The 23,879-nt window shown below is 42.3% G+C and overlaps 1 protein-coding gene across 1 annotated transcript in view; it reads left to right on the forward strand.

Moving 5' to 3' along the window:
• The window catches only part of GRIN2B (glutamate ionotropic receptor NMDA type subunit 2B), a 527,768-nt gene that overhangs the window by 468,551 nt on the left and 35,338 nt on the right, over positions 1-23,879 (forward strand). Inside the window, exons 8-10 of the mRNA XM_063426354.1 lie at positions 2,716-2,869; positions 3,059-3,184; positions 4,813-5,042. Coding sequence (XP_063282424.1) covers positions 2,716-2,869; positions 3,059-3,184; positions 4,813-5,042 — 510 coding nt within the window. The remainder of the gene's footprint in view (positions 1-2,715; positions 2,870-3,058; positions 3,185-4,812; positions 5,043-23,879) is intronic.

Raw genomic sequence — 23,879 nt, forward strand, 5'->3', positions numbered from 1 at the left:
ATCCGACCAGGGGTTCAAAAGTTACTAAAAGTATCTTTTGTTCCTTTCTAGCTGGCAGAAAAACATCCCCACAATGCACCCTGGTTTCCTCCCTTCTGCCCTGGAGTTAATTGGAGAAGTAATCCAATTACCCAGGACTAAAGGCAGACTCCATTAACCACATGGTTGCAAAACAACATAAAACACTTTAAAATACATAAAGTCACATTTACACATAACACACAGACATTTCACCTATCCCCAGATAGCTGGGATCTGCACGCACAAAACTACCGAATAGCGCGCAGATCCTACTCACACAGTACAATTGCCATGGAGCTAAAGTCTTTCCCATAGTCTTTCATTATATGAATAGGCTCCATGGTATGGCAATCTGGGGTATCACATTCCCATAAAGTCTGGTCCATAGTCCAAAGGCAAGAGGCGGGCAATCAGCCCCCTCCAAGGACACGTGGCGAGGTCGGTTTCGCCACAAACGCAAACAGCAAAAAATGCAAAAAATGCCGTTGTCATAAAGTGAAAGACAAGCTTCCGAAGCTCTGTCCTTAAGGGGTTTATATGGATTTTGCTCACGTAAGTTTTTGTCTCCATGTGACTTCTTATGTAAGTGAGACAAGATTTATTTTAGCACCAAAAAGGATGCATACTATAACAACCACAGATATCAAATACAACACTTTAATACGTATAAAAATAACAATAAATTAAAAAAATGAAACAAAGTAACAAAATGAGGCAAATAGTAATCAAGAGAAATTTACCCAAATCTTTCAAACCTCAAGGCAGAAACACAAGTCAGTGATTGTTCTATTTAAGCACTTGAAGGAGTGCTTATATGGTTTGCACCTGGCTTTTGTGATTATTAATTTTGTCTCTCCATGTGGTTTTGGTTTAAACACCAAATAGGGATTCATTATTTTAGAATCCTTCATCTTCTCAATAAACAACCGTTTGAACTCTTTATAACTCTTTCTCAAATTTCTAAAACAGTCATGTTTTCTTTAACACGACTGAAGTTAATCAAATTGTATATTTACAAGCAGGGCTGCCATCAGAAATGTTGGGGCTCCTGACACAGTTTAAGGTCTGGGCCCCGGGTCCTGCCCCCGAGTCCGCCCATAAGGCCCATTCGGAGTCCGCCCACAAGGATGCCCTGTGTGTGTGTGTAGTGGATGTGGTATGTATAGTGGATACCGATTGCACATTTGTATAATGGATGTAGTGTTTGTGTGTTTTAGATACAGTGTACAGTGAATGCAGCCTGTGTGTAGTGGATGTAGTGTATGGCGAATGCAGTGTATGTTTATGTAGTGGATATAGTGTACGTATGGTCAATGCTGTGTGTGTTTGTGTAGTGGATCTAGTGTGTGTATGGTAAATGCAGTATGTGTTTGTGTAGTGGATGTAGTGTGTGTATGGTGAATGCAGTGTATGTTTATGCAGTGGATCTAGTGTGTGTATGGTCAATGCAGTGTGTGTTTGTGTAGTGGATCTAGTGTGTGTATGGTAAATGCAGTGTGTGTTTGTGTAGTGGTTCTAGTGTGTGTATGTTAAATGCAGTGTGTGTTTGTGTAGTGGATGTAGTGTGTGTATGGTGAATGCAGTGTGTTTATGTAGTGTGTGTATGACAAATGGAGTGTGTGTTTGTGTAGAGGATGTAGTGTGTGTATGGTGAATGCAGTGTGTGTTTGTGTAGTGGATGTAGTGTATATATGGTAAATGTAGCATGTGTTTGTGTAGTGGATGTATTGTGTCTATGGTGAATGCAGTGTGTGTTTGTGTAGTGGATGTAGTGTGTATATGGTAAATGTAGCATGTGTTTGTGTAGTGGATGTATTGCGTCTATGGTGAATGCAGTGTGTGTTTGTGTAGTGGATGTATTGTGTTTATGGTGAATGCAGTGTGTGTTTGTGTTGTGGTTTTAGTGTGTGTATAGTGAATGCCGTGTTTGTTTGTGTAGTGGATGTGTTGTGTGTATGGGGAATGCAATTTGTGTTTGTGTAGTGGTTTTAGTGTGTGTATAGTGAATGTAGTGTGTGTTTGTGTTGTGGTTTTAGTGTGTGTATGGTGAATGCAGTGTGTGTTTGTGTTGTGGTTTTAGTGTGTATAATTGTGTAAAGTAGATGCTGCATTTGGGGGGGAGGAGAGCATTTATGGTGGTATTTACATTTATTTGAACACACTTTATTTGAACACACCTGGCCAGGGAGGGGGGAGATTGCATACCTGATGGCCCAGTGGATGGTGGAGGTAGTCAGCCGCTGTACAATGTAGAAGGGGGTCAGCCAGCACCATCTTAACTTTCCAGCAGCTTCTGTGCCTGTAACTCTCGCGAGCCGTGCATGGGTGCCATGCCGAGCATTGCCATGGTAACCTGTTACAACGCTCTGCCAGCCGTGGAGTCCGTGAGAGTTACAGGCAGAGGAGCTGCTGGAAAGTTAAGATGGTGCTGGCTGACCCCCTTCTACATTGTACAGGTAGCCGGGGCCGCAGGTGCACATATAGATCGCGATAATTGCTATCTATTTTAGCACATATGGAATGTGGGGCCCGGGCTCCCAGAGCAGTCCGATCCCCTCAGGACCGCCAGGCCCATGACAACCATTATGGTTGTCATGCCCTGATGGCGGCCCTGATTACCAGTTAGAGAGATCTATTTTGACATAATACAAAGGTGTATTTGAATACTTAGCTGTTATACTCATTTTTCTCCAGGTTGTTACTAAACGCGCCTACATGGCTGTTGGATCCTTAACCATCAACGAGGAACGTTCAGAAGTGGTGGATTTTTCTGTTCCTTTCATAGAAACCGGCATTAGTGTGATGGTGTCTAGGAGCAATGGGACAGTCTCACCCTCTGCATTTCTTGGTATGGAAAGTGTGGCTCATATTTATCTCCATTTCTGCTCTCACCTACATTTCAACTGTCTCAGTTATTTGTTTTCAGACTTTACCTTATTTCATTCTTTCTTTTATTTATATTAACAGTTTCAGCCAAATATATGGTTTTATTTTTTTTCTTACCTGTAATGAAGTTTCTTTATTTTTCTTTCCTCAGAACCTTTCAGCGCTGATGTCTGGGTGATGATGTTCGTGATGCTTCTTATTGTTTCAGCTGTAGCTGTATTTGTATTTGAGTATTTCAGCCCAGTTGGATACAACAGGTGCCTTGCAGATGGTCGAGGTGAGATTATATTCTTCTTTCTCTAATTCCATTCCTTCCCTAATGAATCAGTAGCTACCTAAACAGAGCAGACAGTTTTATGCCTGTTGGCTAGGAGCCACTCCAGAGGATTTTTAAGCTGCCATTTTTATTTCAGTCCATCTCCCAAAACTGGTATACCAGAAGAGGAGACTGAAAGATTATTTTTCCCCATCTACTCTATTGGCATATCACTAAAAGGAGAAGGGCTGAATTAATTTGCATTATTTTTATTTGGCGCACTAATTGATGAGTCAGTCCACGTCATAGAGATTTGGCAAGTTTTCTTTTTTTAGAATGAACAGGGCAAGAACCCACAGTCTCCTTTGAGTTTGATACAGCTTCATGGTGTGACTAAGAAAAAATAATATTTGATTTATTAAAGGTATCACCGCAGCTCCAGTCAATTTTGGTTACACAAAAAAGGCACCCACTCAACAATTTCTTCCACCTCTTGCCCTTGTTCTACACAATGGGTTTTGCTTGGGAACCTTTCCAAATATATGGCTCACCACCCATACAACACCTATATAGAGGCTTTATTTACACCGCATTCACCAGTAAACATGTGACATATTTTACCCCTTTCCTGTATAGAATCTGAAAAAGTGTGAGAGGCACAGGCCCACAGGCCCTATAGTACATGTATTCTAGTTGCTGTGAGAAAGAGCAGCCAAACTGCTTTTGAGGTGGCTCTAATGACTTTCTAGTGTCAATCAATGCTTGTCATACATTTGATGCCCATGGTAGGAATTGACTGAGGTTGCTATAGTTTTAGAAGAATGCACATGTAAGTAGAAAAAGAGAGTTCCAACTAGAGAGCTCCAGGGAGGGAAGGTGAATCCCCAAGCCACATAAGAATACAAGAAAGCCTAATTACACCAAGCAGTTTACTTGATAGTCAGTCTTTAGTACAGGAAAAGTTAAAGCAATGTTTCGGCTCTTAGTACAGAACCTTTGTCAAGCCTTCACTTAGGCTCTATACTAATAGAATGTCCGTGTAACTTGTTCCTGTAATAATGGCTTCCTTGTATTCCAATAGGAATTGGCTGACTGTCAGGAGCCATATTCTTTCAAGAAAATCTATACATAAGCAATAATTTCTACCAGCACAGTGCATAGATGAAATGTTATGCTCTTTCATTTGAGCATAACTAATCCGTACAATAAGTGGGTTGATAGGATGCTTTTGGTCTTTTGAAAATTGATCCACAAGCAAGATGGAAACATGCAGAGTAAGGAACTGACTAGTTTAATATGCTCACTAGTTTACCTGAAGATTACATACAATAGTTGGGGATCCTAAGATAACCTGCAAAAGATGGCTCTGTGAGGGTGAATATAGTAGTAATTATTTTTAGTATTATGTATTTTTTTCCAATAAAAATGTTATAGGTTTTATATGCAGTATATAATTCATAGTAGCCAACAAGGATAGCCCTAAGTAGCTGTCTTCATAGTGTGTAAAGTAATACTCTTATTCACATATGCATTATTTAAAAAATGTTCTTCTGTGCTTCTATTGTTAATATGTTAACTACGATTCCATGTTGTCATACTTTTCTACAGTTCTATAGGTCACAGGTTTGCTTTCTTTTCCTGTTGTATAGAGCCTGGTGGACCTTCATTTACCATTGGTAAAGCCATTTGGCTGCTTTGGGGCCTGGTGTTCAATAATTCTGTGCCTGTACAAAACCCAAAGGGAACCACAAGTAAGATTATGGTATCAGTTTGGGCCTTCTTTGCTGTCATCTTCCTGGCCAGTTACACAGCCAACCTCGCTGCCTTCATGATCCAAGAGGAGTATGTGGACCAGGTGTCTGGCCTTAGTGATAAAAAGGTATGATTGCTACATTTTAAAATTGTATGGCAAAGTTTGGAAAATGTAAAAATGTCTGCCTGGCGACACTAGCCAGGATAGACATGTTGATCCTTTTTTGAGTACACCAGATTTAGCATCTTCAAACACGTTTAATTTACAGGCAAATGCAGAATCACAAGTATATTAAAAAGTCATTAAACCATAAAAGATGATCCAGGTTGCTTGTCAAACTTTACACTTATTGCAATCATTTTTATTGTGGTTAATTTGTGGTGCTGTGTGTTTTTTTTTTATTATTTTATCTGGGGGGCTAGTAATCTCACTACAGTGACCAATGCTTGTCTTCAGGGCCAGTGGAAGGATTTTTGCCACCGTTGGAAAAAAAAAAGTTGCCGCCCCATTTGTTCCACCCACTCATGCACACTGACATACACTGACCCAAGGAGACTGACACACACGCACTGATCCATGCAGACTGACGCACACTCACTGACACACGCAGACTGACGTACACACTGACCCATGCAGACTGAAGCACACGCAATGAAGAATGCAGATTGACGCACACACACACACACTGATGAATGCAGACTGATGCGCACACACACACTGACCCATGTACACCCACACATACCTACTGTCTCATGCAGACACACATACTGGCCCATGCAAACACTTAGACTGACACATACAGACACATGCTGACCCATACTGCAGACAAACACTTACCCATACAGACAAACACTTACCCATACAGACAAACACTGACCCATACAGACACACTCTGACCCATACAGAAACACTGACTCATACAGACACACACTGACCCATACAGACTGACATGCACAAACACAAATTCTTCACAAATACACATTGCGATGTCCCAATGACCCACTTACCTTTTTTCATATTTGACTGCTTTTCATGTGTTCCTGGCAGCTTCCCTGCGCTTGGCCACCTTCAACCCATCTCGCCCCTGCTATGCTCCCGCTCACTTGTCCCCACGTACAGGGCAAGGGGTGGGAGCGAGAAATCAAAGCGCCCTCGCAATGTTGCTGCAATGGGAGTCCTTGTGGGGGTCTGGCTGAGCAGGCTGAAGTGAATGCCGCCGAACCAGTGTTACACCTGGCGCTAGTCAGCAGCCATGTAAGTGCTTCCTAGCACCCGGCAACATGGCCGGCGGCACGATTTGTATCATTATTCAAACATAGAGGGGCGGCAAAACCAGCAAAGCATCTGCCGGTCCCACCCTTTAAGAAGCTTCTTAGGCGGCCCTGCTTGTCTTTGATTTATAAAATAATGTTTTAAACCACTTCCCACTGCCTAACATTTGAGCAAGGAGGGGGCCTGGTACTATTGTTTATGGGTGGAATTTGTAGTCTGTGCCTGAGTCTGGTGCAGATCACTTGCAGTGTTCCTTTCCTTCCTCTGCTCTTGGCTGAATTGGAGAGCTGGGCAGATAGCCCAGCTACATTACTTTGTTTCACTGAGAAACTCTGTCTGACATTGATCTGCACTCTTATTGCCGTATGGGGTTTTGTGCCACTTGTGTAGAGGATGAACTTTTGATTTCTTTATTGATTGCTGCCTGTAGCGGAGTGCAATATTATAATCCACGATCTCCGCTGGTATCACAGGTAAATCCACAGTCAGCGTAAGAAAGCAAGGCAATATCCCCAATCCTCCCAATAACCGGACGAAACACAGTTTGGGAGTTCACAGACTTCCATATTTATGCAGTTCCCGATGCAAGGGGTTTCCGTACAGATGTTACAGGGGTGTTCTCCCATCAGGCAGTGTAATTATCCCAGCAGGCATTGCTGCACGAGAGGGATACTCCTACTAAAATGGACAGTTAAGTGGATTATCCCCTCGTGCAGCAAAGCTGACAATTCACATGAAAATCTGTATTTTACACATTATTCATCGCTTTTACACGAACAGCCGTTTGGTAGATAGCTGGGGTCTGCAGGGAACATTTAGTGAGAATACCGCAGATACCGTGATATCAGATCACAGCTAAACTAACCGAACGCCGCACGAAATACATTTAACTATCGAGTTTGGTTTGAAACTACCGAACACCGGTGGGGAACATTATGTGATGAGAGCGGAACTCCCGAACGCTCTGGAAGTCCAGCGGTGTTCGTATCATCGAGTAGCCGTTTTCAGTTCCAGGCACTCGACGACCTAACACCGCTGTAGAGACAAAGGATCCAAGATGGCCGACCGCCGCATGGTCGGTAGTCGAACGGTGGCCACCTAGGAGAGCCTTTAATTACCGATTGCAACATTGTTGCAATCGGTTAACGAGTGCCACACGTCTCTAAGTGGGTGGGCTACCAGGTGGGCCCGTATTCGTTTCACGAACAGCCCGGATAGCTGCTGTTCGTGGAACAAAGTATCTGGGTGCTAGCTGCGTACGGCGGCTAACACACGAATCCCAATGGCAACATAAGACAGGCAGAATTATATACACAGTACAGCAAGGAATACGGACAGCCTTTAGACAAGAACAGTTCAGAAGTGGCTAGGTTTGCCACACTGCCCTTTAGTGAGTGCTTTAGGCAGATGCATAATTTGCCTTATTGTAGCACCAGCCATAAACATGAAAAACATTGTGCAATTGAATGGAAGTCATCACAAGTAAATGCATTATGTGCTCATATATTTTGTCTTGGGAGAGACAAATGGTGTAGCCAAGTTGCAACATGTAGGGAGCAGGACATTTGCCCATTGCTTTTATTTAGCATATTGTTAAAAGAAAATACAAAATACAATCTAACCAGCAAGTACTAGCTTTTTGTAACCACTGAACTAAAACCACCAGGCTTTATTATTATTTTATTCTGTAGATGTTTGAAAATTGTTATCTAAAACTTTCACTGCAATATAAACAAGCAAAGATGATACAGATCTGGATTTGATGTAGTGCAGGATTTGTAGTATTTAATTACCATAGTAACTCCTTCAGGCCACTATAAAAGGTTCAGTCAGCACATGCTCAGTTGCCCCAGCACACAATGCACTCTACTCATACCTGCCTCCACTGATACCAACCACTGCTTAGTGTTTATCATTTATCAAATTGGTTGTACATCAAGAAAAAGGAGAATTCTTCAAATATTTGTTCTACCAGGACAAACTGTGCTGTAAATAGGATACTGTGCCAGTCACGGCCAGGGGAGGTGTGGCTAGGACTGCATCAACAGGAACAGTGATTTAAAGGATCACTATAGTGTGAGGAAAACAAACTTGTTTTCCTGACACTATATAACCCTTAGGCCCCCCCCCCCCCCTTCAGCCACTTATCTTTATCCAGCGCCAGGCTCCCTCAGCGCTGGTGACCTCTCCTCCCCGGCCGACGTCAGCTAGCAAGTGGAGCAGAATGCACATGCGCGGCAAGAGCCGCGTGCGCATTCAAACAGTCCATAGGAAAGCATTTATCAATGCTTTCCTATGGACGTTCTGCACGGGGAATGCGATTTTCACATCCAGCGTTGCAGAAGCGCCTCTAGCAGCTGTCAGGAAGGCTGGATTAACCCTGCAATGTAAACATAGCAGTTTCTCTGAAAACCTGGGGGACCTGGCACCCAGACCACTTCATTGAGCTGAAGTGGTCTGGGTGACTATAGTGTCCCTTTAACTTCTAAATGGCAGAGGATTGAGCAGTGAGGCTGCAGGGGCATGATCTATATATCAGAACTGCTTCATTAAGCTAACTATTTTTGGTGATAAGAGTGTTCATTTAATGCCTTATTTTACATATATATATATTACACTTATGGATAGACTTTAGTGCCTATATATATATATATATATATATATATATATATATATATAGAGAGAGAGAGAGAGAGAGAGAGAGAGAGAGAGAGAGAGAGATAGAGAGAGTTTGCAGTTGTTACATTGTCTTTTATGCTTTACCACTTTACACCTGGAAGAGGCAGGTGTAATTTTTTGTCAGATAGAGGTATTTTGTACTGCCTAGTATGGACTCCAGGTGTTACTTGGTGTTAAGAGTATTCTTTTAATCTCTTAAGGGAGCCGTTAAAACTTCCCAGAGCCTCTAATTACCAGTCAATTAATGTTAGGTTTTGTATCATGGAAACAGCCGGTAATGACAGCGACAGCCATTTTAGCGATAACTGAATTGTCGCTAATTGATTGCGACAAGTATGAAAACAAGCCCTAAGTATTTTCTCTTATTTTTAGCTAGTCTTTAATTGGTTCCATACAAATAATAACATAGAGTGCAGTACCTGTCTAAATCTGCCGTTATAGCCACAGATAATTAAGCAAATGTATATTTAGTATTATGAATAGCTGCAATGCATTGTTGAATGTCATTTATATTAAATAGCTGTACTGTTATGCTTTAATGAGGAATCCTTGAATTTTTTAATATGTGTACCCATCATTGAAAATACCATTCATATTAAACATAATAGGAGGGTAACAAAGCATTCACTGGTGGCTTAAGCTTTGTGAAGGCGGCTTTATTCTGTCATAATGAAGTCATGATAAATCCTTGAAATGTTGCCATCACTTATAATTTCTTAATGCACAAATACATGCTTTGGTGATTTTGCATAACATCTAATATAAACTCTTAGAGAAGGTAAAAATTCCTAAAGGGGAAAGACACAGAATATTTGGATGGCAGTCAAACTTTGTGCCAAGGGAACTGGAAGTGACAAAGCGTGAACGATGCAGGATACAGGGCTTCCTAAAAAGGCTCCTATGAAACCTGACTCATCTCTCAGCCCAGAAAAGCAATGTGGACAGACACGACCTGATGAGACCTTCTGACTCAACGCAGTAGAGACGGAACACTGTGCCAGATCCAAATCCTTCCTGACAGATAAGAGCATCTTCAGGCTTATCGGCTCATCACTCAAAATGTGGATGCTGTGTAGTTAGTTTGGGAAATATTGTCAAAAGGCTCTTCAGTCCAGTGTTTTCCAATGTACTCTCATATGACAACCTGGCATTGCAACATTTTTTATGTTAATGATTGTTTTGCTACCATGTCATTTGTTGGAGCAAAACCACACAGTTCTAACACTTGGCTGCATAACGTGTCACATTTTGAAATGCACAACTATTACTTGAAATATAAATAACGGGTTGAAAGTATATAAACACCCACATTTAAAATAGTTCAAGTTAAAGAAAATTAAGAAACGCACTCATGGTCATTCGCTAACGTCTGAATTTTCAGAAATGCTAAATGTATTTATTTTAAGACAAAACAGAAACAATTAAATATTCTCTAATTCTGCTTTCAGTTTGACTGTTTTGGTCACAAATCTGAAAATAACTTTGCATTCCTGATAAATAGGAGATGTCTTCATTCATGTTCAGTAATCTTAAAGGGACACTACAGTCACCAAAACAACTTCAGCTTAATGAGGCAGTTTTGGTGTTTAGTAGGCATGTGCATGGGGAAAATTTTCGGTTCGGTTCGGCATTCTGAAATTCTGAATTTTCGCAATTCGGGACTTTGGCAATTCGGCACTTCAACACTTTGGAACTTCGGCAACTTCGGCACTTCAGCACTTCGGCAACTTCGGCACTTAAGCACTTCGGAACTTCGGCACTTCGGCAGTTCGGAACTTCAGCACTTCGGAACTTCGGCAACTTTGGCACTTCAACACTTTGGAACTTCGGCATTTCGGAACTTCGGAATTTCAGGACTTCAGCACTTCTATTGCAGCCGCTTAGTAGATAACTCCCTAATTCCCACGGTATTAGGGAGTTATCTACCAAAAGGCTGAAAGACCTAAATAGTCACCTGGAGGGATGGGATTTTTTCTTTTAGGGCCCCCACTCGCCACTCAGGGGTGGGGTCCGGGGGGGAGGATAATAGGTCCCCCCCTTTATTAGTATATAGGGCCCCCACCCACCGCTCAGGGGTGGGGGCCTAGGGGAGGACATTAGGTCCCCCCTTATTAGTATTTAGGGCCCCTACCCGCCGCTCAGGGGTGGGGGCCAGGGGGGAGGACCTTAGGTCCCCCCCTTTTTAGTATTTAGGGCCCCCACCTGCCGCTCAGGGGTGGGGGCCAGGGGGGAGGACCTTAGGCCCCCCCCCCTTATTAGTATTTAGGGCCCCCACCCACCGCTCAGGTGGGAGGACATTAGGGCCACCCTTATTATAATTTAGGGCCCCCACCCGCCGCTCAGGCTGCTTACTGTTTAATAGACATGCCCCTACTCGCGGTATAGCGAGTAGGGGCATAATTTACTAATGCTAAGTAATCTTTACTTAGTATTAGTAAATTTGTCTGAAAGACCAATTTAGGTCTTTCAGCCTTTTAGTAGATAGCTCCCTAATACCGTGGGAATTAGGGAGTTATCTACTTATTCATTCCTGTCATTACATGACTGGCTAGGTAACTTACATTTTATATGAATGTATGTTACTTGATTGTTGTAAGTGTTGCAAATGTGTACAGGTGAATCCTGGCTATGTTTGTATACTTTTTATTTAAAATTGTATACAATGTAACATTTTTCTTCTTTCACTGGGTAAGTATATTAGTACTTTGGTAATACTGTGCTTCGGAACTTCGGCACTTTGACACTTCGGAACTTCGGCAACTTCGTAACTTCGGCACTTCAGCACTTCGGAACTTCGACACTTCGGAAATTCGGTAATATCGGAACTTCGGGACCTCGGCAATTCGGCAATTCGGCACTTCAGCAATTCGGACATTCGGAAGTACCCAAATGTCCGAATTGCCCGAAATTTGTCCGTATACATATTCGGACCGAAACGAATTGCACATGTCTAGTGTTTAGATCATGCCCTTGCAGTCTTATTGTTTAATTATCTGCCATTTAGGAGGTACATCACTTTGTGTATGCAGCCCTAGTCACACCATGCGACTTACACAGCCTTCCTACACACTTCCTGTAAAGAGTCGTCTAGTGTTTACACTTCCTTTATTGCAAATAATGTTTTGTTTAGAATTTCTTATCTTCTGCTCTGTTAATAAAAAAAATACACAGATAGGATAAGCGCTATCAGTGTCAACTGAGTATAGATCTGATAGCAGGTAGCAAACACTAATAGTAAGGGTCACTCTCAACCCCTTACTGAAAGATATAGAGAAAACAATATATATAAAAAATATGAAGTCCAATTAGTTCACAATTGCTGGTGTCTGTTCTTAACTGGTAACTGTTCAAACTTAAAATGGTGGGAGTATATGAAATAAAAGCAGGACATGTGAGTAGAATATTCTTACTTTTACAACCATCATTATGTTGATTACAGTGAGCAATATTGTTTGACCTTTTTATATAACAAACCACACATTGAGGGACCAGCCCCCAGATCTATATATCCCTCAGTGGGGATTGTACCGCTGCATGCTGCTAAACTCAGAGCTGGTCTTATAGCTCTCTCAAATGTAATTGATATACCATATGCATTATCGTTGTATGTCCTGCACCTAGTGCTATACACTCTGCACCATCACTGGTTATTTTCTTTACCGACCAAAAACCTGCATTTCTATTATTTAGCAGCACAGCTGGCACAAATAGCAATGTGGCACCCCCTCTCCCCCCCCCCCAGAAGAGAGGAAGTGGGTAGACATAGAATCACTTATGCTGGGAGCAGACCTTCCTCAGTTTATTATGTGGGTACCTAAAGAATCTAGACCAATGTTGAGAACAACCTGTCCAGCAATTCTAAATTCTCTTAGGATTTGAGATGCATCAGCACAGAAATACAGTTTAGCATCATCACCCTCCCCACTTATGCCTTTCTTACAAAATAGAGCATTTACACCTGGTATGTCAGCTCGTAATATCAAACAGAACAAGCAGGTTAACAAAGGATATGCCACCTATTTCAGGGTGCAGGTGTTATCACCTTCGATTAGCTTAAACAACGGAGACACCTCACACCATCTGATTTATTTAGATACATACAGATTAAGAATTTCATCAAACAACCCCATATAAGAGAGGCGGCACACAAATCTATGACATTCTTTGAATGCATATATTTGACCGAAACCATGCAAAACAGCCTAATTACACTGCTGTACACTTACCTCTGCCCGGAGACAGAGGAATGGCGTAGATTAACATATTCTGACCAATGGGAAATAGATTTAGGAGAATAACTAGAAGGCATAGAGTGGCAAGAGATCTGGGAGGCTAGTAACTATACTCCCAGATCTCTTGTGTGACACTACAGGAAAAATCCTTCAAGACAATGTTCCGATGGTACACCACACCGGTAAAATTGTACAGAATGAATAAAGTGCTGACTGACGAATGCTGGAGAGGGTGTGGTATGAGGGGTACATACCTTCATATGTGGTGGGAATGCCCACTCATGAAAAATTTTTTGGGCACAATCAGGGACCTGTTGGTGCAGGTGTTCCATAGGGCTCCGGACCGTGATCCTTGGGTGTACTTATTGAATAGGTCCCTAGAAGGATGGACCAGACATGAACAAAAACTCATACATAAAATCACATTGGCTGTTTGTAGAGCAGTAGCATTCTCATGGCTTAAACAGGATGTACTGACTACTCCGGTAGTATTAACCAGAATCAAGGAAACTCACCTCATGAACAATATGACAGCTAGAGTAAAGGGATCAATGAAGACATTTCAAAAGGTCTGGGAACCTTGAGAGAACTGTGCACTGGCAGATTGATAAAAGGCAGGCAGAGAGAGAGACACCAACCCTACTTTTGGACACATAATTAAAATGTGAAACGGAAGAACAATGTATGAATGGCCCTTTCCTTGGGCACTGAGCACCCTCTCCACTCTTATTAACTCCCCCTTCCCTATATGACCTACAAAACTAGAATATTGATCACATGACCCTCTAATACTGTCTTCTCTCCTTTTTTCTTTCTCTCTATTCTTTACTTCTTATAGAAGCTATATCTTGGGACTAGGGGCCATATTTGTAATCCCCGGTGGCAACTTCAGAAAAGAATGTGCCATTAATAACTATCCCATTAAGGACGTGCCACGGGTGTTGCGTATGTTGCTATGTCCACATTTCACTTCTCTGCTACATATTGAATGTTACGGAATTCACAAAAGCATGACACTTCTGGAACTCTACAATGTGATAGCCATAAACATGCAACATAGCACGTTATCAACTTGTACTATAATGTTGAACCACCATAACACCGCCTAATGGCTGTGTTCTCTGATGCATTATAATGATGTATTACCATTGTAATATGATTGATGTCATGCAAAAATAAAGAATAAAAAAAATAAAACAAATAATGTATTATCCTGCACTGTGCATACTACTAGCATACAGATGGAGTTTTTAGAAGGGTTGTGGGGGCTTAGAATTAGTGTGTGAATGTAATTGTAGCTAGGTGGAGTCAGAGCATCATTCGGACCAATCAAAGGATGCTTTTAGCAACTTCATTATGCAAATTTATCTTCTGAGCACTTAACAGTAGTTCTCTACAATTCCATCATCTGATCCACATCTCTAAATTGCTAATCAGGCTGTAAAAAGGCACAGTAAAATGCACAGTTTGTGCTTCTTTGTGACCTTTCCTCAAACATTTTATCGATTTAATGTCATTTTTTACATCACACAACTGATTCAGAAATAATTTGACATCCCAGCTAATGTTATTTTCATGTTAATATAATATTCCTTCATATGTTACCAAGTGTATCATATGTTTTAGTAACTAGGACAGAGAGAATATTTGGAAATACAATACTAAAAATTAAACACTATTATTTTTCATCTAATTTTCTGCATGAACCTGCTGTATAAACTTAAAGGGCTACTCCACTGCCCCCCAAAATGAAATAAAGATCAGTGTTTAGTAAATATACTCCCAAGGACAATATGTGTGTCTTTATACATTTTTTTATTTGGGGGTATATCTAAAAATATCCAGATCTCTTGTCTGCTGCATTTGCTAGCCCTCGCATCGTTCCCCAGACTTTTTCTGGCCATCCAAATCACATGCTTTTAAATGCAGCTTAATGAGAAGTCTTGCAAGGCAGATCCTCTGAGCAAAAGCTGTCATTTGAGTTTAGCTCAACTGACCTAACCAAACATGGAATTAACAGGACTTGTTGTCTGATTGACAGCCAGGGGGTGTAACCAAGTTAATTTAGAAAAGTGTCAAAATCTATCGAAATCTGCACTTTTTGTAAAATGAAAGAAACTGGGCACAATCTTCACACATAAAGCACTTCAGCAAGTTGGAGCTTCCCTGTAACTTTTAAGTATTCCATTTATGAATCAGGAAAGGTGTCAAAAAAACTAATCATTGGGAAATGACAAGGAAATTCCAGATTTTAGACAAAAACAGCCATGATGGCGTAATTGCAGAGTTGGTGAATTTTTCGAGTTAGGCTATTTTGGTTTAAAATTCGAAATGCCGTGGTCAATTCCTAACAGTATCAAAGAGCATAACCCTGCTACTTGCATGTGGCTTGCAGCTGACACAATTGCAGTTGAGGCATGGTCTCCTCCACGATGGTCCAATCCAATACTCCTCATGAAGGAGCACTGGTGAACTAATGTGCAAGCACATTGTATTCAGTTTTACACAGTCAGTGCAGTGGAAGTGCCTCTAGTGTCTGTCAGTATGACAGCCAGTAGAGCGGGACTTAACCCTGCAATGGAAACATTGTAATTTCTATAATATTTCAACACATTGTTGAGTTAAAAGGACAGGGTCACTGCACCCAGACCACTTCATTGAGATTAAGTGGACTATATTGTGGATGAATATAGTGTTCTTTTCACAAAAGCCTGTGGCCTGGTATAAAGTGGTTAATGACAGCTAAATTCCTATATATGCTATTGGAACAAAATGTTTGGTCTCAGCCCTATAGCTAACTTTTGCCAGCTAGCTGCTATTTCTCTGTTATAAAAATAGCATACAAAAAATTAGCAAGAAGTTTAGAAACCTGGTGGTCAACTATAACCAGTACAATCTAGCAGCAGTTTGTAATAGTGACAAGGGTTTCCATCACTAATTTTGTTTTGTTTTTATACAGCTCAAGGCCTGTATCCCACCCCTCACAGGGCCTGCCACCCACTCCACCAAATGCACCTACTCTATTTTTCTTTTAACTGAATATATGAAAGTAAAAAGTATATTCAGGGATTTAGATAGACTGGGAGACTGTGCACAGTCTGGGGGGAGATGAAAGGGAATATAGAAAAATGTAAAGTAATGCTCTTTGGGGGAAAGAATGCACAAGCAACGTATACACTAGATGGTAGTGAATTAGGGATAACGGCACATGAGAAGGATTTGGGAATTGTTATAGGCAACAATCTAGGCAACAATGTGCAATGTCAATCAGCAGTGGCTAAGGCCAGTAAGGTATTGTCATGTATAGGAAAAGGGCATTCATTCTTGTGATGAGACTATAATTTACAAATCACTGGTAAAACCACATCTTGGATATGCTCAGGGCCGCACTGGGCATTAAAAGCAGCCCTGGAAAATTTTTTTTTACCAGCCCCATAATGCGTCGCGCCAGCATTATGTGCAGATACAGAGTTAGAAAAGAGAACTTAAAATTAAAAATTATTACTCCAACGTAAAAAAAAAGCACTCATATGGGCCTTTGCATGTAATCAATGTTTCAGTCCAACTACCATGACATATTAAGGAAAGCTTGGTAATGGGACTGAAATGGTGAATGTATGTAGGGCACAACTGTAAAAAATTGACGTTATCTTGTTTACTTTGAAGTCCTGTGGGTGCGCTCTTCACTTTTAAATATGTTATTGTGCTGGAGTGTGCACCTACCTAGCAACACTGGGCCAATATCTGCTCATTACATATGGTACATATTAATGACATTTCTCAGTGTATTATGCATATATAAATGTACATTAATATATGTGTAAATATAATAGACATAATGATATATATATATATATATATATATATATATATATATCTAATACACACATTAATATACATGTCATATACCAGTGGAGGATCCAGAGCCTGATCCCGGGAGGGGCACTTGTAGATTATTTAAAGAAAAAATCCATGCACAATAACCACTACTGCTCTGTGTAGTGGTTATGGTGCAAGGAGTGCCGGTGTTCTATCAGTCTGCTATACCTCGTCAGATTTCTATACCCTCGTCACTTCCGGGGAGGGGAAGCAGCTGGATCCTGTGCTGCACATGCGTGCTAGCACTCCTGCTACTCCTCCACAGCCAGGTCCTGGAAGGTAAGTAAAACTAGTGTTACACTTTCATTATAGTTAGTGCATTCACTAAGCTTAGGACATGGGACATTTAGGGTTAAGTGAGGGTTCAAATTAGGGTTAGGTAAGTGCTTCTAACCTCTCTCACTCTCTATTCTTACCCTTACCCTTGGGGTAAGGGTTAAAATAGAGTGTGAGAAATCCCTATTTAGTGATATTCCCCTATTGTGAAATATCACTAAATGTGAACAAGTCCCTAATCCTAACTCTAATTTGAACCCTAACATTAACCCTAAATGTCCCATGTCCTAAGCTTAGTGAATGCACTAACTATAATGAAAGTGTAAAACTAGTTTTACTTACCTTCCAGGACCTGGCTGTGGAGGAGTAGCAGGAGTGCTAGCACGCATGTGCAGCACAGGATCCAGCTGCTTCCCCTCCCCGGAAGTGACGAGGGTATAGAAATCTGACAGGTATAGCAGAATGATAGAACACCGGGACCCCCTCACAGAGTAAGTAGTCAAACCGTTTAAGAACAGTTTGACAACTTACCTGGGGTTTGCTGGGATATGGGGCTGTAGTAGGGTATAGGAGCAGTGGTACAATGTGTGAGGGGTGCAGTGTGTGTGAAAGGTTCAGTGTATGTGTGTGGGGGGGGTGTAGTGTGTGAATGCGTAGCGTGTGTGGGGAAATGTGTGTATGGGGGGGCTGTGAATGTGTGTGTGTGCATGGGGGCAGTGTGTTTGGAGGCACTGTGTGTGTGTATGAGGCAATGTGTGAATGTGTATGGTGTGTGTGTGTGGGGGGGGCAGTGTGTATATGGGGGGCAGTGTGTGAATGTGTATGGTGTGTGTGTGGGGGCAGTGTGTCTATGGGGCTAGAGTTCACTCTCAACACTGCGACCACCAGGAACTCGTGGTGAGAGTGAACTCTAGCCCATAGCTCCAGGGCTAGAGTTCACTCTCGTGAGAGCCGGAGCAGTGCCGTGGTAACCGCGGCAACGTTTTGTGCTCGTGCGAGAAGGACGCAGAGGACCTGCAGGCTGACCTCCCGGGTCCTTTCTCCCTCCTCTGCCGGCTCCACCCTTTCCCTTTGTCTCTCTCTCCCCCACATCTCTCTTCCTCTCTGTCTCTCTCTCCCCCTGTCTCTTTTTCCTCCCTCCACCATCTCTCTATCCACCCTCTGTCTCTTTCCCCCATCCTTTCACTGTGCCCCTCTGTTTTATTTGCCCCCTCCCCTTGTGTCTCTTTATTTCCCCCCTCCCCTTGTGTCTCTTTATTTCCCCCCTCCCCTTGTGTCTCTTTATCCCCCCCTTGTGTCTCTTTATTCCCCCCTTGTGTCTCTTTATTTCCCCCCCTTGTGTCTCTTTATTCCCCCCCTCCCCTTGTGTCTCTTTATTCCCCCCCTTGTGTCTTTATTTCCCCCCTCCCCTTGTGTCTCTTTATTTCCCCCCCTCCCCTTGTGTCTCTTTATTTCCCCCCTCCCCTTGTGTCTCTTTATTCCCCCCTCCCCTTGTGTCTTTATTTCCCCCCTCCCCTTGTGTCTCTTTATTTCCCCCCTCCCCTTGTGTCTCTTTATTTCCCCCCTCCCCTTGTGTCTCTTTATCCCCCCTCCCCTTGTGTCTCTTTATCCCCCCCTTGTGTCTCTTTATCCCCCCCTTGTGTCGCTTTATTCCCCCCCTTGTGTCTCTTTATTCCCTCCCTTGTGTCTCTTTATTCCCCCCCCCTTGTGTCTCTTTATTTCCCCCCCCCCCTTGTGTCTCTTTATTTCCCCCCCCCCCTCCCTTCCCCTCCCCTCTCCTCTCTCCCCTTCCCTTCCACTCCCCTCCCTTCCACTCCCCTCCCCTCCCATTTACCTGATTGAGTGGGGCTGGGGCTGGTGCCGGCCGCATTCCGCGCTGGAGCCGCCGGACCGGGTGGCAGCCTCGCCGGTCCGGCGGCACTCCTTTCACTAATGCTGACTCGCTGGGGGCTGATGGAGGAGGGAGGAGCATGTCTCTGTACCATGCTCCCTCGCGGTTCCCACAATTCCCAGCACAGGAACCGCGAGGGAGCATGGTACAGAGACATGCTCCTCCCTCCTCCATCAGCCCCCAGCGTGTCTGCATTAGTGAAAGGAGTGCCGCCGGACCGGCGAGGCTGCCACCCGGTCCGGCGGCTCCAGCGCGGATTGCGGCCGCCGACCGGCCCCTTCAGAGTGTGTGCCACCGGACCGGCCACCCGGTGGCACATACTTGTTCAGAGCAGCCCCCAGGTGCCGCGGCCCACCGGGAAAATTCCCGGTATCCCGGTGGGCCAGTCCGGCCCTGGATATGCTGTGCAACTTTGGGCACCTGTTCTAAAGAAGGATATTTTGGCACTAGAAAAAGTGCAGAGGCAGGCAACAAAATTAATAAAAGGAATGAAACTTTTTAGCTATGAAGAAAGGTTAACAAATTTAAACTTCTTTAGTTTAGAAAAACAGCACCTCAGAGGGGATATGATAACATTATACACGTATTCCCGGAGCCAATACAAATCATTTTCTGGAAATCATTTCACAAACATGACTATACTAAGGACATGTGTTCATGCTTTTAGACTGGAAGAAAGGAGATTTAGTCTAAGGCAAATTCATTTTTATTTTTACTGTAAGAACGATAAGTATGTGGAATTCACTGCCTGAAGAAATAGTTTTATCAGAGTCTGTACAGATGTTTAATCAGCAACTAGATGCATACTTGCAAAAACATAATATTCAAGGATATAATTTTTCAATTATAGGGTAATAGCTTTTTGATCCAAGGATAAATCTGACTGCCATTCAGTGGTCAAGAAGGAATTGAAGCTATTTTCCCCTAACACATCTCCTTAAACACACAAGAGAAGAAAAACAAGAGCCTTTTAGTTTAATATATTGGGCAAAATATAAGATTACCTTTCAGCCAGCCATTCTGTAAGATCATGTATATTTAGGTGGAAATTGGGGCTGTAGTGTGTGTGACTGCGGGGGGAGAGCATTTGGGATGTACTTTATGTGTGCAGGAATATAGGAGTGTAGTGTGCACGTGCAAGGGGGCAAGGGCTGCAGTGTAAGTGTGCAGGAGATAGGTGCTATAGTGTGTTTGGGGGTTATAAGGATGTTGTGTGTGTTGGTGGAAAGATAAGCTGTGTGTGTGTATTGAGGGGGAGATAGTATGGAGGGGAAAGTCTGAAAGAGTCCCTTCACAGAAAATGGTGCATACTGGCAAATGGATGCACACAAGGAGACATGCAAAACACTCACAAAATGGACACATACTGGCATACTCTTACCACACATAGATGCACATAGACATAGACATATATTCACAGATACACACATACAGACTCACAGACATGGTATACACACACTGGCACACACAGATACACAGACATACGCACACACAACTAAACACTCAGTAATACATTTACACACAACTCGTTGGTAGGAGCTCAGGCCCCTTACCCATGTATGGATTGTACTTCCATGATGGTGGCCCAGATAGTGACAGATGACAACTGCTATTTACAGTCAAGGAGGTAAACAAGCCCAAAGACTATAGAAAAACATATTAAAATGCCCGGTATACACATAAAGTACTCCAAAATAAATACAATATGTGTTTCCATGTTTCATATGCATGTGTCCTCCCACAATTTAATAATCAGCTTTATTCCACACAATGTGGCCCACATACACAATATTTATTCCCTTACATACATTTATTACATACATTTTATTACACTTGTTTTTTACATTGAGCTGTAATTTTTTTAGAGGTCCTAATTTACCAGATGTATCTAACTTTATGTTAGACATGTGGTTTTCAGAACTCACTAGCACACATAGTGAGGGAACAAAATACATTTACTGCTGTTAACTAGCTTTCTGAGCCTATTATGAGTCTCTGTATGAGCAAAGGATTGTGGGTATGTTATCTTTAATGAAATCCTAATTTAATTTCAGCTAAATTTCATGCTTTGTTGGAAAGCTGCAGTGTGCCTTTTTAATGAATAATGTATTTTTATCCGAGTAATAACCATGGCCTAATTTTAAACAATAGCATTTGAAGATAGAATCCACAGCAAACTTGAGACTCAACCCTAAAGTATTTCATAAAATATACCATACAAAAGTCAACAGTGATAAGTATTATGGATGTCCAAATTATGGTTGTGATTGAGGCTATGTTTTGCTTAATACTATATCCTAACATTATCTCAGTTGTTTGTATAGGAACTAAAAGTGTTTTGAGCTGAAACTGCTATCAAAGTGTGACCGAGAGTGATGAGAGATGCAGACAATACTTCCCAATATAATCAGTTTACGCAGCACATTTACATTGCCACTTTAATGGCACCCTGAACTTTGAATGCGTGTTAATGGTGACATTTTGATATTGAAACGTAAATCATTCAATCGGTTTGACTTGGCTCAATGTTAGATGATCGACATGCATACAGCAGTACTCAGTAAATACAAAATCACAACTTTAGCCACAGTAACTCTTGACATGCACATGGTCGTCCCATTTGGCATAGAGTTAGAATAATTCCCCTTACCCATAAATACACAAACATTAATTTTTGATGGGAAATAAATGTCCACAGCTTTATTTAAACATATATTATAATAATTTTTTTTATTATAAATACAAAATCACAACTTTAGCCTCAGTAACTCTTGACATGCACATGGTCGTCCCATTTGGCACAGAGTTAGAATAATTCCCCTTACCCATAAATACACAAACATTAATTTTTGATGGGAAATAAATGTCCACAGCTTTATTTAAACATATATTATAATAAAAAATTTAAACAAGGGTCATTGTCAGACATATGTAAACCTGCACAAACTGACGAGGACAGATAACAGATGCAGCTGATAGAAATGGAGAGAAACAAGTGGAAATTTCAGAGAAATGCAGACCAACATCAGGAAACCAACAGATACATTGTGGAATCTGATACATAGGGAATTGTCCAATTTATTCGGGACTGGTATAATGACATGTGACATGTTGCTGGGCAGGCTGGGAGATATACTGGCTGAGAATCACTGTGCAGGGCTGACAAACAAGAGGTATCGATAAGGTAAATAGGAGGTTGGGTGCTCTAATGGCAAGTGATAAAGCTATTTCCTGATTTCACTATTATTTTATTTGACCTAAGTGCTTCTGGCATGTTCCTGTTCAAACCAGGAAAATGGGTTCTGGTGCTAAGTCTGCTCAAATAAGGTAGTTTGAAACTTTACTTTACCCTAAGAGGAAAGAATGTAGCTTGCCTTAAAAGAGTATCTCTGTGCAAATCTTTAGTTTATGGATTACGACAGTCTACACCATTATTTACCTGGAAGAGGATATACTTTGTATGCAGGGATTGCAATGCCCTCAGGGCAGGTGCAAGGATTTTTGCCGCCCTAGGCAAAAGTAAAGTTTGCCGCCCCCCCATGTGACATCACAATGCCCCACCCATATGATCTGCCATGTTAACTAACGCCAGTGCTGCAGTGCCGCCGTGTTTACATTAAAAGGCCTGCAGGGACAGGCTATAGACACCAGAACCACTACATTAAGCTGCAGTGGTTCTGGGGACTATAGTGTTTCTTTAATGTGAGGTTAATTAGAGATTAGTGCCATGAATAATATACTAGATTGCCTACTTGCAACCAGAAAAGGATGATGATGGGCTCTAGCTGCAGTCTGGCTCCACTGGTCTGGTGTAGAACAGGCTCTCTGGAGGCTGTTTGTAACTGTGGTCACAAAAATCAATGTTCTGGGAGAACGGGAAGCAGCTCCATTTTTGGGGGGGCCCTTTACACAGCTCAAGGTCTGGGTCCCAGGGTCCACCTTCATGTTCCACCAGTGAGTTTGTTCACAGGGGGTGGAGTGTGTAGGGGATGTCCTGATATGTGTGTAAGGAATGCATTGTGTGAATCTGTGTTTGTATGTGTAAGGGCTGCAAGATGTGTTTCTGTGTATGTACGGGATGCAGTGTGTGCGTCTGTAAGGGTGTATTGAGTGTGTGTAAGGGGTGCATTGAGTGTGTGTAAGGAATGCATTGTGTGTTTCTGTGTGTGTAAGGGATGCATTGTGTGTAAGGGTTGCATTGCTTGTGTGTGTGTGTGTCTGTGTGTGTAATGAATTGTGTGTGTAATCGAGGGTCCATAAGCACGTGGGACATACCAGACCGGCTTCCTCGGCTCCTGGAGCGACCTCCCGAAAACGATCCCACTGAAAGCGAGAAAGAGAGTCGGCAATGACATTAGACACTCCGGGAACATGGATTGCTCGGAACCAAATGTTAAATTCCAAACAACGCAGAACCAACCGGCGTAACAAAGCCAATACTGGAACCGAGCCAGATGATAAACGATTCACCACATGGACCACGCTAATGTTGTCCGTGCGGAAAACCACCTGCCTGTTCGCAAGCTCCTCCCCCCATAATTCCACTGCTACCACAATAGGGAAAAGCTAGAGAAAAGTCAAGTTACGTATCAGGTCCGTTTTTCTGTGTGCAAGGGGTGCATTGTCTTTGTGTGTAAGTGGTGCATTGTGTGTGTGTGTGTGTGTGTGAGATGGATGTCAATCTCTCCCCCCTCCCTTGTCACTCTCTTCTCCCCCCTATCCCTCCCTTGTCAC

Source organism: Pelobates fuscus, chromosome 7 (assembly GCF_036172605.1).
Source record: "Pelobates fuscus isolate aPelFus1 chromosome 7, aPelFus1.pri, whole genome shotgun sequence".
Classification (NCBI taxonomy): Eukaryota; Metazoa; Chordata; class Amphibia; order Anura; family Pelobatidae; genus Pelobates; species Pelobates fuscus.